The sequence below is a fragment of the Pseudorca crassidens genome, chromosome 17 (genome assembly GCF_039906515.1).
Source record: "Pseudorca crassidens isolate mPseCra1 chromosome 17, mPseCra1.hap1, whole genome shotgun sequence".
In the NCBI taxonomy this organism is placed as follows: Eukaryota; Metazoa; Chordata; class Mammalia; order Artiodactyla; family Delphinidae; genus Pseudorca; species Pseudorca crassidens.
In genome coordinates, this window is record NC_090312.1 from 70,637,766 (window position 1) to 70,652,752 (window position 14,987).

Below are 14,987 nucleotides of genomic sequence, written 5' to 3' on the forward strand. Positions count from 1 at the left end.
TGTCACATGGGAAGAACCACAGTGGTCAGGACGCGTTTTTATTCCTTCTTCAAATGCATCTTTGATTTCTTTCCCGAAGCCTGAACAACAGGCCCCGGGTCATCCCAGCTCGGGGAATCTCTGCAGGCGGCACTAATTGTGCTGCAGTATAGCGCAGTTTTGCAATCTAGAAAAAAAAATGCTTGTCAGGGACTGGCATGAAACCCCTAAACTCATTTTATCGGCAGCATGAAAGGGGCTGAGCCACAGGTTCTGGAGGGGAAAAGTTAATGTTCCGGCTCCGGCTTCCAGCAGTTTCTCCTGTGCAGTGGTGGTGGGGATGTACTCTAACTTTTTTATAGCTGGCTCTGATCCCACTGGAGATTTTTGAAATCATTACAATAAAAATGTTTCTGTGTCACTCTGTCCTTGAAATAGCACTGCCGTTGAATTCACACTTGTGTTTGTTGCAGAGAAAGCAGCAGCCGCCAACATAGATGAAGTGCAGAAGTCAGACGTGTCATCTACCGGGCAGGGTGTCATCGACAAGGATGCACTAGGGCCTATGATGCTTGAGGTAGTGCACCCTCATTTTGGTTCTGTATTTTACAATGTTGTTTATCCATTATCCCATTTAATTTTCAAGTGAATGTAATTTAAGGAGAATCCACACTTAATTTTCACTCTTAAAGTTGAAGTACTGCTGACCTCTTGAGCTTACTATTAATACTATGTATCTAGATTTTACTCCAAATTCCAGCTTATATATGTTTCAAATTGATAAAACAGAATTAAATCAAGTGGATTAGAATACAAATTTGACCAACTTTAACTGTCAGGTGAGCATTCATTTTGGAAAACCGCGTTCACAAGTCCTGTTAAATTCTGTGATATTGTTGTGGTTTGAAACGTTCCCAGAATTCTTAGATTTTCATATATGCATGTACATATGCCTATATATACAGGTTAAAGTTTGAGGACCAAAAGGAGGTTTACTCGGGACTTCCCTGGCAGTCCACTGGTTAAGACTCTGTGCTTCCACTGCAGGGGGCACAGGTTCCATCCCTGGTCAGGGAACTAAGGTCCCGCGTGCCCCATGGTGCAGCCAAAGATTTTTTTAAAAAGGAAGTTTACGCTTTTTATTTATGTTACTTCAACTAGTTTATTGATTTCATAAAGACGAAAATTGAAGGAATAGGCAGAACTCGTAAGTGTAATGGTTTGTCGTAACTGCCTTTTCTTTATCAACTTTAGGAAGTTTTATGACCGGACTACTATCTAGAATTTGTAAAGTCCCGCTTTCTTATTTTACTAACCGGTACAGTATTAAACACCAAGTCCTTTGCTGTACCTCTTCCAGAATTAAAATTTAAGATGTAGGCTACGGTAAGATCAGGGAAAAAATGTCAGTGAATATATAACAAGAAGCAGAGGAGCCCTGAGACATAAATTATGTCAGTTCTCAGGATAATTTACTGTGCTGATGATATGATGAGATTGAAAATTACCACATGGCCAGAAGCTCTGCAGCATTGCCACTGTAGAAGCACTTAACTTGCAGCAGCTGCACGTATATAAGAAATTAGGATTTTTAAAGCAGAGATAACCAATAATTGCCCCTTTTTTTTCGGTTGGTGCATAAGATGATTTTTATTTTTAGAAAATCTAATTCTGTGAAAATCTACCATATAATCGGAGGAGGGTGGGGGGACACAAGAAATGTAATGCTTGTCTGACCCGGTCTTTATATTTAGAAATGACAGAATTCATTCCTTGGGTCGGACCTTGCCGGCCAAAAGACTTTAAATGACCCCACATTGGCCCTGCGTATATCTCTTCTATCACTGGCTTGAAAACATTTAACAACAATTTTTAGAGAAAAAGCAAAAACACACTTAACCTGATTTTCCAGAATTCACAAGGCAGTGGAAGGCCAGAGAGTGCTACTTCCCACTTGGTTCTTAGAAGCAGATGAGAAAACTCTTAACTAGGTGGACTGTTTATTTAGAATTAGATGAAGGAACTAGAAACAAAATTCATTTGGAAATGATGGTAATCTAAATTTCTACCATTAGGAAATGCCCATATATCTGTGCTTATTCCTTATATGGGGGAAAATTAAAGTAGGGTGGAAACTCTTGGGAAGATTTTTGAGGCTTCTAAAAAGAAATGCTTGCAGTAACTACAAGGCTATGACTCAAGCCTTTTGAGAGTAAGTTCACTAATTGCAGAAATCAGATTGCTAGATATCAGTGGACCTTATCTCGTAAGATCAAATAAATCCACATTTTCACTGTTTCAAAATAGTCTTCTGAGAATTCAGTGCATTGAGCAAGCACCTGTTCAGCAGGACTTCAGTGCTAAGTGTGTGAGAGGTAACACTTTGAATCTAGAGACTTAAGGTTTGAATTTGCATCTTTATCCCTGTTTGCATGTAATAATCTAAACGGAGAAAACTTGTTCTCGTTGAGCTGTTCTAGGCATAGATGCACACTCATGCTTACATCATGGCATAGTGGTTGCTAGGCAACAAAACCAAATGTCAGCTTTTTTCATCAGAGCATATCATAGTGAGCTTTAAAAAAACAAACAGTTTTATAAGATGAAAGAATTTCATCTTTCGGTTATATTATGCCACAGTCAGTCTTTTTAGCATGGTACAAAGCAGCAGGAAACTACATGCACTTCCAAAAGTGAACAGTAGGTAATATAATTATGACAATCCCTTTTGAATGTGTATTTAAACAGTGAGTTTAAAAGTCCATTGGGTATATAACTAATCAACTGACTTCCTGTCCTACACACACACACGCGCGCACACGCACACACACACACACACACCGGTTCATACACACACTCACACACGCACACACACACACAAGGTTTCCAACAGTTGATGCCAACCTATCGTGGAAGGCTGTTTACACATAGTCTTGCTTTGCCCTGCATATTGTTTATACCATTGGGAAAACCTGACTGAACATTTAAGAAAAACTTAAAACCAAATGGTGTTTTTTTTAAATATATATTTTTAAGAGCTTTTCATTGGTGCCTTATGGTCAGTTCTAATTTGAGAGAGCACTTAGTTTTGTCATGAAAATAGAATTAAAGATGGAATATATTCAAAGAAAGCTCACAAAATAGGAGCCTGCTAAATAATAACTTAAGGAAAAAACAAACTAGAGGAAAAGTAAATGCTTTATGTCCCATTCATACACTTCATTATACTGGTGTGCCCATGTAACATTCGTATGAAAATAGTAGTAAATACACAGCATGAAGAAACTGGCATGCACTGTGTGGTCCACGTGGTCCTGGTCCAAGCACTGCCTGATCAGCAACAAGCCTCTTCTGGTCCTGATCACTCCCCTGATCCATGAAACAGCTCTGACAAGTGAGGATCAAAAAGAAAAAGGAGGAGGAACCAAGAGAAACTCAGTGAGCTCCTGGCCTTTGCATCACCCAGGCAACCATGATAGGAAGATGGGCTGGGTAAATACTGGAGAACACTGTGCTGAGTGGTAGTTGAAAGCATGGGCTTTGGAGTCACATCCACCTGGATTTGCAACCCAGCTGACTAGTTGCAAGAGCTTGGGCGAATCCCTTAACCTCTTTGAGTCTCAGTTTTTTTCCTCCTCTGTGAATTGGAAAAGGGAAAACATTCCTTCCAGAATTGTAAATATTAAAGCGACACTGTGTGTTTAAGGCTCAGTAAACGCGTCTGTATCTATTATTATCCTCTTTATTTCCTGAAATGATCCTAGGTCCTTCACCTCCTTCCCTAATCTGTTTTGGAATGACAGCAAAGTGAGCTATGCACCCATCACAGGAAAAGTGCTACTGCTATCTGGGTGATTTAGGAGCCTGCATCTTGACAACTTGGAGAACAAGTAATAGAGCCAGGCGTGATTAGTTAACTTTCCAGTCCTCACTGTTAGAAACCTAAACCTCAAGGCCCTGTGTAGTCTCAGGGCAGTGCCGGCTGTATCTCAGCCTGAGGTCCCCGGGAAGACTAGTTTGTCACATCAGACACACACCTCCCAGACCCTTTCCCCATTTACACCAAACAATAAAGGATTGGCGTTCCTTAAAAGGTCTCAGATCACCTTCGATTCTTTTCGCTTAAGCCTTGGAAGCTTTAAAGGTAGTAAAATTTTGATTTTTTTCCTTGGCGTTTATCCTTAAACTGAGGGAAAATTATCAATGACCTCTCCTTCCCATTGTACTCCATGAGGAACTGTACAAAAAAATGAGTCCTTATTGGATCACTAGCAGAAAAGTAGTTCTCGGCCCTACGGAGTACATCAGTCTCATTTGGAAAATGCAGATAAGTGCCTGTATACTTTTACGTGGCAGTAGTTATTTCCTGATTAATTAACAAAGTGAGTGTTTGTCATTTAGTTTGTGACAAGAAACCCTGATGTAGGCTCTCTCCCACTTACTAAGATGGACTCATTTCAGCAAGAGAAAATGTGTTAGTTGTTTCTGAATGATAGGAGTGGAGCAAGAGAGATCACTCTTCTCCCCACACGTGAATTATGTCTCCCTTAAAGGGGCCACTCCCTTCCCAGCAGTCGGATGTGATTTTATGCTGCCTCCTTTCTAACACAATTTGTGCCTCTTCCCTTAGGCCCTTGATGGGTTCTTCTTTGTAGTGAACCTGGAAGGCAACGTTGTGTTTGTTTCAGAGAATGTGACACAGTACCTAAGGTATAACCAGGAAGAGCTGATGAACAAAAGCGTATATAGCATCCTGCATGTTGGGGACCACACTGAATTCGTCAAAAACCTGCTGCCAAAGTCCATAGGTAAATGAGTGTCTTCTGGGTCTCTCCTCAGCCCCTGCCCACATGCACAGTGTCTTGGCTAGAGGGCAGAAAACAGAACTGTATTCTGTCCGCTGGGGATAAGAGTAACTGGGTAATTTTTTAGAGATGCTTGTGTTAACTGTGTAAGCTTCGAGGTCAGGCAGAAAAGGACATCTGTAGATACTGGTCTTGAATGAATGATCGTTTTGACCCTATATTTCAAGTAAGTAAAAATAATGCGGATGGAGAGTAGGCACATGGCAACTGTTTTCATGGGATTTATTTGGTTGTTTTTTAAGAAGCTGCCGATCGCCTCCCGCCCAATCCAGTGCCCGTAGGCTCTGCTTTGTCCTTTTCTTCCGTGACAACCTAAGACGCAGAAGGTCACGAGGAGCTTGAGATTCAGTTTATTTTGAGTCCTGCTGGTGAAGGGTATGATGTGGGTGTATACGACGTTCTAAAAATAAAATGCTGAGGAACAAGTGGCGTGTGGAGGTTCGAATGCTCCCAGCCTGGGAGCCCGAAATGGGCTCTGGGGCTTCACAGACTCCCCAGTGGCTCTGCGGGTGGCAAGGCACCCCCTCGCACCGCCCCTCCACACCGCTCCCTGCTTCCCCTTCCTGTCTTCCTCATCTCGACCTGGAGATGCTATCCGAGAGTGTCCGTGGTTCCGAAGGGCCGTACTTTAAAGCAGGTGATTCACAGCACAGGCCCCCCTCCGTGGCTGCTCTGGGGCATCGCTGTTCCCACTTACTAGGTGGCTCTTTTTCTGTATTCTCACTTAAGCTGATGATGCTGAGAACGTCTCCATGGGTAAAAAGAAGTGCCTATTTTAGTAGAGAATAAGGTCAAGTCCTGAGTTAGCAAGTATTTCTGTTCCTTTTCTTAAAACTGTTTATGCTAGCTGGTCTCACGGTTACCACGGTAAATAGGAAAAGGTCCTTTCACATTTCATTGTGGCTAGCTTTTCTTTAATAGCACAACCCTTTGTTCAAAGTGACTGCAACAGTAATACGAAGTCTATGACTACTCGTGTGAGGTCCTTCCATTATATTCTCTAGTAAACGAACAAGAAAATGGGATGTCTTATTTCAAGTAACTAGTATTTTCAAATCTCTTCAGTAATTTTATGACTTCCTCAGAAGACCTACACTTATTAGTTCAGTATTATTAATTCACTTGTCTAAAGAGCTCTTTGCCTTACTTTATATTGTACTTTTTTATACTTTCAAATTACGTATTAACCTGAGTTAATAAGAACTTTTTTCTTTGATTACTCTATGTGGTCTTCATTATGTAAATAAGCTTTTAAGAATGCTCATGGTAAAATACACTTCTCAAATGTCTGTATAAAGCTAGCTATGGTTCCTCCTTGTAAAACAGTCTCCTGTAGTTCACCTGATATTTCCTTTTTCTCTCTAGGGTTTGTTTCCTTCTTTCTGCCTCTACAGCCCAGTGCTTGTGGGGTTAGCATTGTGTTCACCTAGGTGTCCTTTTAAGCGTTTTCTAACTAGTGACTTTTTGAGAGTGCATTTGCTTGTCTTATGACTGGCCCTTTTTTCTGATCCCCCTCTTTCATCGTCCTGCTGGTCCTAATATCTTTTATTTTTATTTTTATTTTTTTTCTAATATCTTTTAGGTAAAACACAAGCGACAGTAAAGAAAAGGGCACCAAAGTGAGAAGTAGGGTCGGTTCTGACTCCAGCTCTTCTAGAAGCTGAATATTTCTTTGCACATCAGTTTTCTCGCCTGTAGATGAGGAAGCTGATCTGGTGATCTGTAAACACCCTTAAATTCTCAAAATCAGTCATTATTTTATTTCTCTCTTTGATTTCTCTAATGCATCTCCCCCCCCCAAAAAAGAGGGCTTTCTTCTCTTTCATCTTTTTCTTGAATTAATATATATGTTTCTAAGTATTGATACTAAAATAGAAGACATGTGAAGTAGTATTTCATTGAAAAGAAATAAATGACATTAGCAGTGTATCCTCAAGATCATCTCTGTCTTATGAAGAAATATGCATGAAGCAAAAAAAAAAAAAACTACAGCCAAGTTACAGAATATACAGTAAAATTTCAGTGAAGTTTTAGGAAAGAAAGGTCAGTAAGAAGAGGCAGTGTGGGATGCCTAGAGCAGTTGGTTAAGTACCTAAAGGATCTCAGCCTTAGAGCAGGAGTACATGTGGATGGGAGACATAGAGGCAGCCTGACCTTTTAGACAGGGTAGCAGGTGCAAAGATATCCACGTGGGACTGGGTATGGAAGGTGATGGCAGGGAGGCTTGTGCTGGGCAACATGAAAGATCTGGTTAGATGGGTAAGAGGGGGCTGGTCAGTAATCAGGGCCTGCACTTGAAGGGGAAGAGTCATGGTGAAGAGTAAGAAGTGTGTAAAAGACATTTGAAATTCCCAAGAATTAACCCAATAATTTTTCCCCTTTAGATTTTGAAATTACTTAGAAAAGTATAAGCACTATATGAAAGTAAGATAACCATATGTTTCCTACATCGTTCTGATAATTAGGCAGAAGCCAGTCTGACGCTAGTTTCTTTACACTGTCGGGTTGCTTTTGCCTTTTGCTCAGTGAACGGGGGAGCTTGGTCTGGCGAACCTCCCAGGCGGAACAGCCATACTTTCAATTGTCGGATGCTGGTAAAACCTTTACCTGATTCAGAAGAGGAAGGTCATGAAAACCAGGAAGCACATCAGAAATATGAAACTATGCAGTGCTTTGCTGTCTCTCAACCAAAGTCCATCAAAGAAGAAGGAGAAGGTAGGGGCCACATCTCTGGGATATGTTACATCATGTATTCCTGTGCTACTTCTTTCACACTTAATAATCTGAAATTAGAGGCCACACAAAGAAAAATGTAGAGGCAGTTTCTTGGTTCTTTTCACCTACTTAATAATTGAATTTATCACAAAAATTGTGAACTCTTTAAAACAGCACGATCCAGTAGAATTTGCTGTGATGATGGCAGTGTTACGTGTCTTCAGTGTCCAACACAGCCGCCACTAGTTACATGTGGCTACTGAGCATTTGAAATATCAATAATGCAGTTGGGGACCAAATTGTCTATTTTATTAAGTTTTCATTTAAGTAGTCCCATGTGGCCAGTAGCTACCCTGCTGGCGCACGTCCACTAGTGTTGAACCTCTCGGGGATCCTAGGCCCCTCTGAATGTCTACAGCAAGCTCCGAGCCACGCCCTAGAAAAACACACATGGTACAAATAACATCTTTCGTATACTTCCAAGGGATGAATGGTTTGTCTACGGATGCTGCGTCCAGGATAGGAGAGGATGGAGACGGGAGTGGGGATTGGGAGAAGGGTTCCAAACTGTAAGCTCATAGGCTCTTCCCTTTCAAGAGATGCTGGTGTAGTGTCCACCCGCTACGCCCTCCGAGCAAGCCACTCCACACCGCCGAGTGTCACTGTCTGTGACATGGGACAATGCTGAAGAGCGCGTTCTGCGTGTGTAGCAGAAGGGGAAGAGCCGAGAACCATCAGTCAGTGGAAACACTGTGGGCTTTGTAATCAGGCAGGCCAGGCCCTAAATCAGCCGCTTGCCAGCTCTGACTCTGGGCAGCCTTCTCGACCTCTGAACATCCGTGTACTCCCTTAACCAGTGAAGTCAACAATTCCAGTATCACAGCGTAATAAGGCTTAAGTGAACATGCCTGAACCATGGTTGGCATTCAATACTAGATATTTAATCCTCTTTTAAAAAAATATGTAAGTAATTTTTAATTTAAATGTTATTGGAAAGGAAGTTAATAGAGCTGTCACAGATGATACATAGTTTTCAAAATGAAATTTTTACATAGATATGGAATGTCAAGCGATTTTATTCTCCTGTATGCAACAGAGTACGTGTTGCTAACACATCCATCTGTGATAATATTCTAAAGCCGTATTCTGCAGCTGAGCTGACTTATGATTTTGTGCTATATATTTATTTAAACATCTTCGTACATTTAAAATCTGATTCCAAATGTTTCCACAGTGTAGCGTAAGAGTAGGGTTTCTGAGGCATGGTGCGCTCACGTTCAAATCCTGGCTTCCCCAAAGTTTTGTGTGATGTTGGGCAAGTTACTGAAACTCCGTGCTTTGGATTCTCCTCTGTTAAATGGAGATAATGCTAGTACCTGCCTCATAGAGTTGTTAAGAGGATTAACTGAATCAGGAGCCTGTAAAGCAGCTGGAAGGGTGTCTGTCTCATAGTAAGTGCTCAAAAATTCAGCTTTTATTAATGTTGAGGACAAGGATTACATTTATTTTTGTGATACTCACTATTACTGGATATATTTAAAGAACTTCTTTCCCGAATTTAAAGGTGAACAATCATAAATCAGCGGCATAAGATATGAAGAGACTTTTTAAATCGACCTTTTCCCCAGCATGTTTGAAGTTGAAAGGGCTTGCAGTGTGCTCTGCATGTTACAAGATAAAACACATCCTCCCTGTTCTCCAGAAGTGAACACAGATACATAAAACAGTTGAAGTGGGGTAAGGAATAAATGCTTAGAGCTGTGTGAGAACCTAGCCATGGCCCAGGCTCTGAACTTGGCACACACTGCATTTTCTAGGATTTGTTCTCCGAATCTGAGTCTAGACACTGTTTGTATACTTCATTTTAAATTGCGTATTGCCACTGTAGGAGCGTTGACATGGTTGGGTAGCAGGTATATCTAGTTTTCCTGTGTCTTGGTGAACCTAGAGCTCGAGGAGCAGGCCCTTGACAGAGTATCAGCATTTAGTTTTCATCATTTGTGTGCTTGCCTTATGCATTCAGCTGGCTGCTACTATCAGCCAGTTAATAAGAAAGGCTTCCACTCTTTTCCACCGCTGGGGACATGGTTGCAGGTGGTGGACTCTAGTGTGGTGGATGTGCTTTTATCACGTGTGTCGTGTGGCTTCAGCAGTTTATCCTCAGCTCCCCGAGCTCATCCGCCCCCGGCTGCTTCCCACTTCAGGGGAGGAGCGGAGGTACATAGTGTTTCGTCGCTCTCTCCCTTATTGATCTACGAGGTTGTGCTGTCAGAAATGCATTTGATCTTGTCTGAAACACTAAAAAAGCCTGATACGATAACCATCAATGTATGTGATTGAAGATTTGCAGTCCTGCCTGATCTGTGTGGCCAGAAGAGTCCCCATGAAGGAGAGACCAGTTCTTCCCTCATCAGAAAGTTTCACTACTCGCCAAGATCTCCAAGGTAAATTCTCTTGCCAGAGAAATCCTAGAATACCTCCATGTTCGTAAATGCAAGGAATGGGTCTAGAAAATGATGAAGAAGCTGGTAGTAGTGGCTGCTGCTGGGGCAGAAGCGTGGAGGAGCTGGAGACGGGGGCGGGGTGGGGGACACTTCTTTTCACTGTCTACACTTTTGGTCCGTGCACTTGTGCTAGCTATTCCAAATAAACAAATTTTTACCTTTTTAAGATGTACTTATTTCTGTAAAGAATAGATCAGTGCGTAGGTATAATGCTTGCTGTTATTTACTAGGCAAGATCACGTCCCTGGACACCAGCACCATGCGGGCAGCCATGAAGCCGGGCTGGGAGGACCTGGTGAGGAGGTGCATCCAGAAGTTCCACGCGCAGCACGAAGGGGAGTCTGTGTCTTATGCCAAGAGGCATCACCATGAAGGTAACCGTCTCTACGCGGTACTTTTCTTGAAGTTCATCTTGCTAAATTACTGCTTTTTTATGAGAGCTCTCTTGGAAACAGTGATTCCTGAATCCACCTCCGGGGACCTGGATCTGGTGACTCTTTGGGTTCATACGTACTTGGCATCGTCTTGCCCAGAATTGTCGCCATCTGAAGGGAAATTGAATAGGAGAACCTGTAAGGCTAAGAGTGTGATGAAGGAAATCGAACTGGGCATGATAATCTCACAAAGACAGATGAAAGGAAAGGGAAAGAGATCATTGTCTCTGATGCTATGGCTTCTAGATGTGTAAAACAACGTACTGAGGTCCCCTGTAATAGCAAAAGAAATACCATCTGAATCGTAAGGACACTGTGGAAATAAGAATGAAAGGAAATTTGCAGGAGCAGGTGAATTCCTGTTAGAGGCGCCAGTGGGATGCCAAGCCCTCCTTCCAGATGACGACCACTGAAGACCGCCCAGATGTTTCTCGAAAGAGATGAAGTGACTTGTCTGAGGTCGCACAGTTAGTTAATAGGACACCTGGAACTGAACCCAAGACTCAGCCCTCCTTGAGCACCTGCCCTTTGCCTGGTGTTGCCCCTCTTTCTGTGAGCCCCTTGATCGCCACAGCCCACCTAGGAAGTGGGCGTTTGACTCTTGTGCTGTCAGTGGGGAGCTGACACAGGTGACATGGCCTCGGAAGCCTTCGGTTAGAAAGTGTCAGCTCCTGGGACTTCCCTGGTGGCACAGTGGTTAAGACTCTACGCTCCCAATGCAGGGGGCCCGGGTTCGATCCCTGGTCAGGGAACTAGATCCCACATGCATGCCGCAACTAAGAGTTTGCATGCCACAACTAAGGAGCCCGTGTGCTGCAACTAAGGAGCCCATGGGCCGCAACTAAGCAGCCCACCTGCCACAACTAAGACCCAGTGCAACCAAATAAGTAAATAAATTTTTTTTTTTTTTTTTTTTTTTTTTAAAGTGTCAGCTCCAGAGCTGGATCTGAGGCCCGTCCTGGCCATCACTTCACCACCGCGCTGCTCCCATGGTTCTTTCTGCAGCATCACTTTTTCTCAAGTACATTCTGGGTTTTTGTTAAGTTGGTGAGAACAAAGAAAAAATTCTTTTCTTTAGCAGGACTCCATGGGGGAGGGAGACACTTTTTTTTTTTTTCCCGGTACGCGGGCCTCTCACTGTTGTGGCCTCTCCCGTTGCGGAGCACAGGCTCCGGACGCGCAGGCTCAGCGGCCACGGCTCACGGGCCCAGCTGCTCCGCGGCATGTGGGATCTTCCTGGACCAGGGCACGAACCCGTGTCCCCTGCATCGGCAGGCGGACTCTCAACCACTGCGCCACCAGGGAAGCCCAGGGAGACACTTTATCCTTCTGGTCTTCTGACTCTCCTCTCGTGGACCCTGCATGTCCTGGCAGGGGCACTTGGTTATGGGCCTGGATTCTGTGGGGGCCACGCTGCCTGTGAGGGACAGGGGCCCTGTGCCTTATAACTCAGTTTGGCAAATCGTCTGCATTTTTGCAGAAAAAATTTGTAACTCATTACTGAAAATCAAGTTTTAGTTGGTCATCTTCCGTTTAACGTGCATTCATGACCTTGGCATTTACCAAGAGTGTTTGTATGTTTAAACTTTATGCTTTTAAGATTGATTATGAAAAAGTACAAGTCATGGTAAATGACCTCTCTCTCCATTCCCTTATTTTTCCCTCATCTTATTCATCCTGTTTATCTTCTTCATCCTTATTTCTTAGAAATAAATAGGCACATAATCCAACAGTTTGTGTCTTCCAGCATTTTTCTGTAAGTGGGAAAGAGTAAGAGGAAATAAAGATGCTACATTTGACAGAAATCAATAAGTAACCTGCCATTTCACTAGATCTGGTTTAAAATAAAAAGAATAGTAACAAAGAATATGAAATCTCCATCAGCAGCCGTGTTCAGTGTCCTTGGGCCCTGAGTAGCAATGTCCCACATTTAATCCTGTGGCTTCATGATTCCTTAGAAAAGGGTTTACCCAGATGTACTAGGCACTATGCTAGGTTTAAACAGATGGGACCCACTGCAAGGAAACTCCGCAGTGTATAAAATACATTTCATCCAAATGTGTGAAATAGGTCAGATTGACGGTAATCATTTGCATTGAATAAACATTTGCTGGAAGGCTTTGTTTACGTGGAGGAGCTTCCTGCATGCATTCAGGGGCTTGCTGACACGAATCTACTCAGCAGAGGTGTTTGCTATAGACCAAATGGAGATGGAAAATCCTGAGGGATCACAGCCAAGGTCAGATAAAATTCTGAAATTATAAGCCATCGGAAATATGGGTCCTATTATAAAAATGGTATTTATGCCACCTTTTAGTGGCATACTTAGTGTACAAAGCAAGGTACGTGTATGTACAGTAATTCCTTTCCAGTACTGCCACTTCAGAGTAATCATGCAGCAGTTGGTGGCAGAAAGTAATACCTAAATACTGCATGTCCCTAAATACCTAGAACTGCAGGGGTGTTCGTCAGGGAAATTGCTCAAAGTGAAATTTTACCAAAAAATCTGAATCCACATTGTGTGTCAGCACCTACCTCTGTCTGACTGTCTGTCTGTCTGTCTCTCTCTCTCTCTCTCTTTCTCTCTCTGTCTCTCGTGGTAGTTTTGTGGAATGATGAATGTGCTTGGCCGCTTTGGGACTAACTAGTCAGCTCGCAAAGTTTGTGCTGAGGATTATGTGGTAGAAAATGGTAGTCTTCTTACAGTGGTTTAGATAAAGTGGTTTCGAAGGTAACTAAACTGTACGGCTCCTTGTCTTCTGAATTGAAGTGTTCTTTTTTAATATGCAGTATTTGACAGTTTTAAAATACAGTTGTTTTAAAGATAAATCTGAAACTCTAAGGAAAATTATTTTAACCTAGTGTTATATTTTCTGCTCTAGTCTTGAAAATGGAAACGCCTGACTCTTCATCCAGACATTAAACCAATTCCATGTCACTAAGATTTGTACTTTTATTATTTCAGTTTTCTATTTAGCCTTTTTTTCTCTGAAAGGATTCCTGTGATTGTTTATCTTTTACTTCCTGTTATCCTGACCACAGAAATAATACTTCTTACACACCGAGAAACAGAATTGGGGAGTAGTAGTGTGAGATAATGGAGTAAACAGTACGTAACTTCAAGATGAATATTCGGAGAATATATTCAATGGCATAAGTTTTACTGTAACGTTTACTACTGTATTAGTTTGAAGAGAAATTAAAGGCAAATTGTACCCTGTAGAGGTATCATGTTTATGCATTGCATTGTTTCCTGACATTTTAGACAAATCACTGTAAAGCTTGTTTTGAGCTAATAAATTGTTTACACTCTGTTTTGCCATGATACTGAAGATTTTTAAAAGAACGTAGTTTAAGGGTCCAAGCTTCATTTGCGGGGGCGGGGGAAAGAAACAGTATATTGAATTTATCGGTACTTTGAATGAAAGATAAACGTGCTTTTAAAAATGTATAATGTCATGAAATATTACTTACAACTCTGTTTAACCTGCTGGTAGGAAAATAATACAGTTAACGAAGTTTATTACTGTCATTATGTCTTGTCCGGCCCTCACCTTCTGATTTTGTTTCTAAACGTGCGTTCTGCTTCCTTGCTTGCCTGCAGTGCTGAGACAGGGATTGGCATTCAGTCAGATCTATCGTTTTTCCTTGTCCGACGGCACTCTCGTGGCTGCACAAACGAAGAGCAAGCTCATCCGTTCTCAGACTACTAACGAACCTCAGCTTGTGATATCTTTACATATGCTGCACAGGTAAGCCTTGTCCTGAGACACCACCTGCCCTTCCCAAGTCAGGAGGAAAGGTTCCAAAAGCAGGAAGTCATCCCAGAGCTTGTCAGGTTTGGTAGACATTTCTGTTGACCAACCCCAGGCGTGTAAAATATAAATTAAGTTAAAATTAAATTGTCATTAACTGTTGGCTAAAAGACAACTCCCAATACTGAAATTCAAAGTAGGGCTACACTTTGAATTTTAGCCTTAATATTAGTGAATTTTATTTTATTTTATTTTATTTAGGCCGTGCCACGTGGCTTGTGGGATCTTAGTTCCCCAACCAGGGATCGAACCTGGGCCCTCGGCAGTGAGACCGTAGAGTCCTAACCACTGGACTGCCAGGGAATTCCCAGTACTAGTGAATCTTGACACCCAGCTGGAAGGACATAGACTAGCACTCACTTTGCTCTGACATGACTGACTGCCTGTTACATCAGAGAAGAAAATTGATCATTTCCCAGCAGTGATACATGCAGGGCAGGAATATAGAATGACTTCTGCTCCTGTGTGTTTAAATCTAAAACTTTCAAATATACATATACTTAGAAGGAATACTTTAGATTATTATTCTCAGGTTTAAATTAACTTTTTGACATTAGACTTTAAATTGAAGGGTAGTGAACATTTCCATAAAAAATAAAAGTAAGGAAACTTGAATGTTGATTTTAAAGTAAGCGTCATAACCATATAATTTCAGAGCACAAATTTAGGAAAATG

The 14,987-nt window shown here is 42.0% G+C and overlaps 1 protein-coding gene across 3 annotated transcripts in view; it reads left to right on the forward strand.

Moving 5' to 3' along the window:
• NCOA2 (nuclear receptor coactivator 2) overlaps positions 1 to 14,987 on the forward strand; it is a 272,056-nt gene that overhangs the window by 210,399 nt on the left and 46,670 nt on the right. For 2 of the 3 annotated variants that reach the window (XM_067712087.1, XM_067712086.1), the window contains exons 5-10: positions 453 to 556; positions 4,610 to 4,787; positions 7,371 to 7,559; positions 9,902 to 10,003; positions 10,294 to 10,437; positions 14,102 to 14,249. In XM_067712087.1, coding sequence (XP_067568188.1) covers positions 453 to 556; positions 4,610 to 4,787; positions 7,371 to 7,559; positions 9,902 to 10,003; positions 10,294 to 10,437; positions 14,102 to 14,249 — 865 coding nt within the window. The remainder of the gene's footprint in view (positions 1 to 452; positions 557 to 4,609; positions 4,788 to 7,370; positions 7,560 to 9,901; positions 10,004 to 10,293; positions 10,438 to 14,101; positions 14,250 to 14,987) is intronic. The other variant, XM_067712088.1, reaches the window with a different exon arrangement.